Source organism: Nicotiana attenuata, chromosome 6 (genome assembly GCF_001879085.1).
Source record: "Nicotiana attenuata strain UT chromosome 6, NIATTr2, whole genome shotgun sequence".
NCBI classification, from domain to species: domain Eukaryota; kingdom Viridiplantae; phylum Streptophyta; class Magnoliopsida; order Solanales; family Solanaceae; genus Nicotiana; species Nicotiana attenuata.
In genome coordinates, this window is record NC_031994.1 from 91,118,180 (window position 1) to 91,119,648 (window position 1,469).

The 1,469-nt window shown below is 37.0% G+C and overlaps 1 protein-coding gene across 1 annotated transcript; it reads left to right on the plus strand.

The window, feature by feature from the left end:
* On the plus strand, nucleotides 7-1,254 carry LOC109228376 (transcription factor ICE1-like). The gene has a single exon (XM_019393516.1). It carries the CDS (start codon nucleotides 76-78, stop codon nucleotides 1,237-1,239), a length of 1,164 nt encoding a protein of 387 aa, XP_019249061.1. The 5' UTR covers nucleotides 7-75; the 3' UTR covers nucleotides 1,240-1,254.

The following is a 1,469-nucleotide window of genomic DNA, read 5'->3' on the forward strand; positions in this document are numbered from 1 at the left end:
ACCCCCACCCCACTTTCTTCTAATTCTGTTCAGTTTTCTTTGTTTTAAAGACTGTACACTAAAGCTAACCAAAAAATGCTCTCAAGAGTAAACAGTATGGTTTGGAATATAAATGGTAAAGAAGAAGAAGAAGAAACAGCTTCTTGGGCTCAAAACAATCCTACAACCAACAAAGATGATATTGAAATAAGTGCACTTTCTACATTCAAATCCATGCTAGATGGTGCAGCAGATGTAGACTGGTTCATGTCCAGTAACAATCACAACAACATGCAAAACCAAAACCATACTGACATTTCTTTTACCCAAAATTTCACTGAAGCTGAAAACAATAGTAACTTGCTTCTACAGCCAGTAGATTCCTCATCTTCATCTTCAGTTTCTCATGTTTTCAACAATCTTGACCCATCTCAGGTACATTTTTTCTTAGCCCAAAAAGCCATAACCCCTATGTTAACTGCTTTATCTAACAACCCTTTGGACAGTGGCTTTAATTTGGGTTGTGAAAATGGGTTTCTTGAAAATCAAGATTTGGGTGGTTTGAATAAAGGTGGGATTTTTGCTGGTGGGTTTCAAGATTTGAGCTCATTAAACCAAATAGGCAACCCCAATTTGAGTTCTTGTACTCAATTCCCATCATCCCATTTGCTTCAATTGCCTCAAAATAGTGCCACTGGGTTTAGTCCACTGGGGTTTAGTGATGGTTCTGTTAGTGAGAATTCTATGTTTCTCAATAGGTCCAAGTTGTTAAAACCACTTGATAATTTTGCTTCAATTGGATCACAACCAACTCTTTTCCAGAAAAGGGCTGCTCTTAGGAAGAATTTAGCTAATAATAGTGGCAGTTTGGGGGATTTTGGAGGTGAAATTGGTGAGAAGGAAGAGGGTGGGAAGAAGAGGAAATGGGATAATGGGGATGAACTTGAAGATGTTAGTATTGATGGTTTTACATTGAATTATGATTCAGATGAGTTTGTCGAAAATTGTAGTAATAAGGTGGAGGATAGTGTTAAAAATGGTGGAAATAGCTCAAATGCAACTAGCACTGTAACTGGTGGAGATCAGAAAGGGAAGAAAAAGGGACCACCAGCCAAGAATTTGATGGCTGAACGTCGACGTAGGAAGAAGCTAAACGATAGGCTTTACATGCTGAGGTCTGTTGTTCCAAGGATTAGTAAGGTAAGAAATTCTTTTGCATCAATTTCTCGTGAATTCTTATGTGATTTTAACATGTTTTAGCTATTCACAATCATCAGCCATTAGCTTCCTTTCCCCAAGAAATCGGAAAAGGAAAAGGGGAAATTGAACAATACGCGGTTATTCTTCTTTTCTAATTTGAGTGTTCTTCATTTACTCTTCTTAAGGTATGTAACTTTGTGCTATGCATAGTTCAAAAAGGCTTCTGAATTAAAGCTATTTGATAGTTGCATTAAGTTCACTCACATGAACTATATGAAATGATTTTCAAA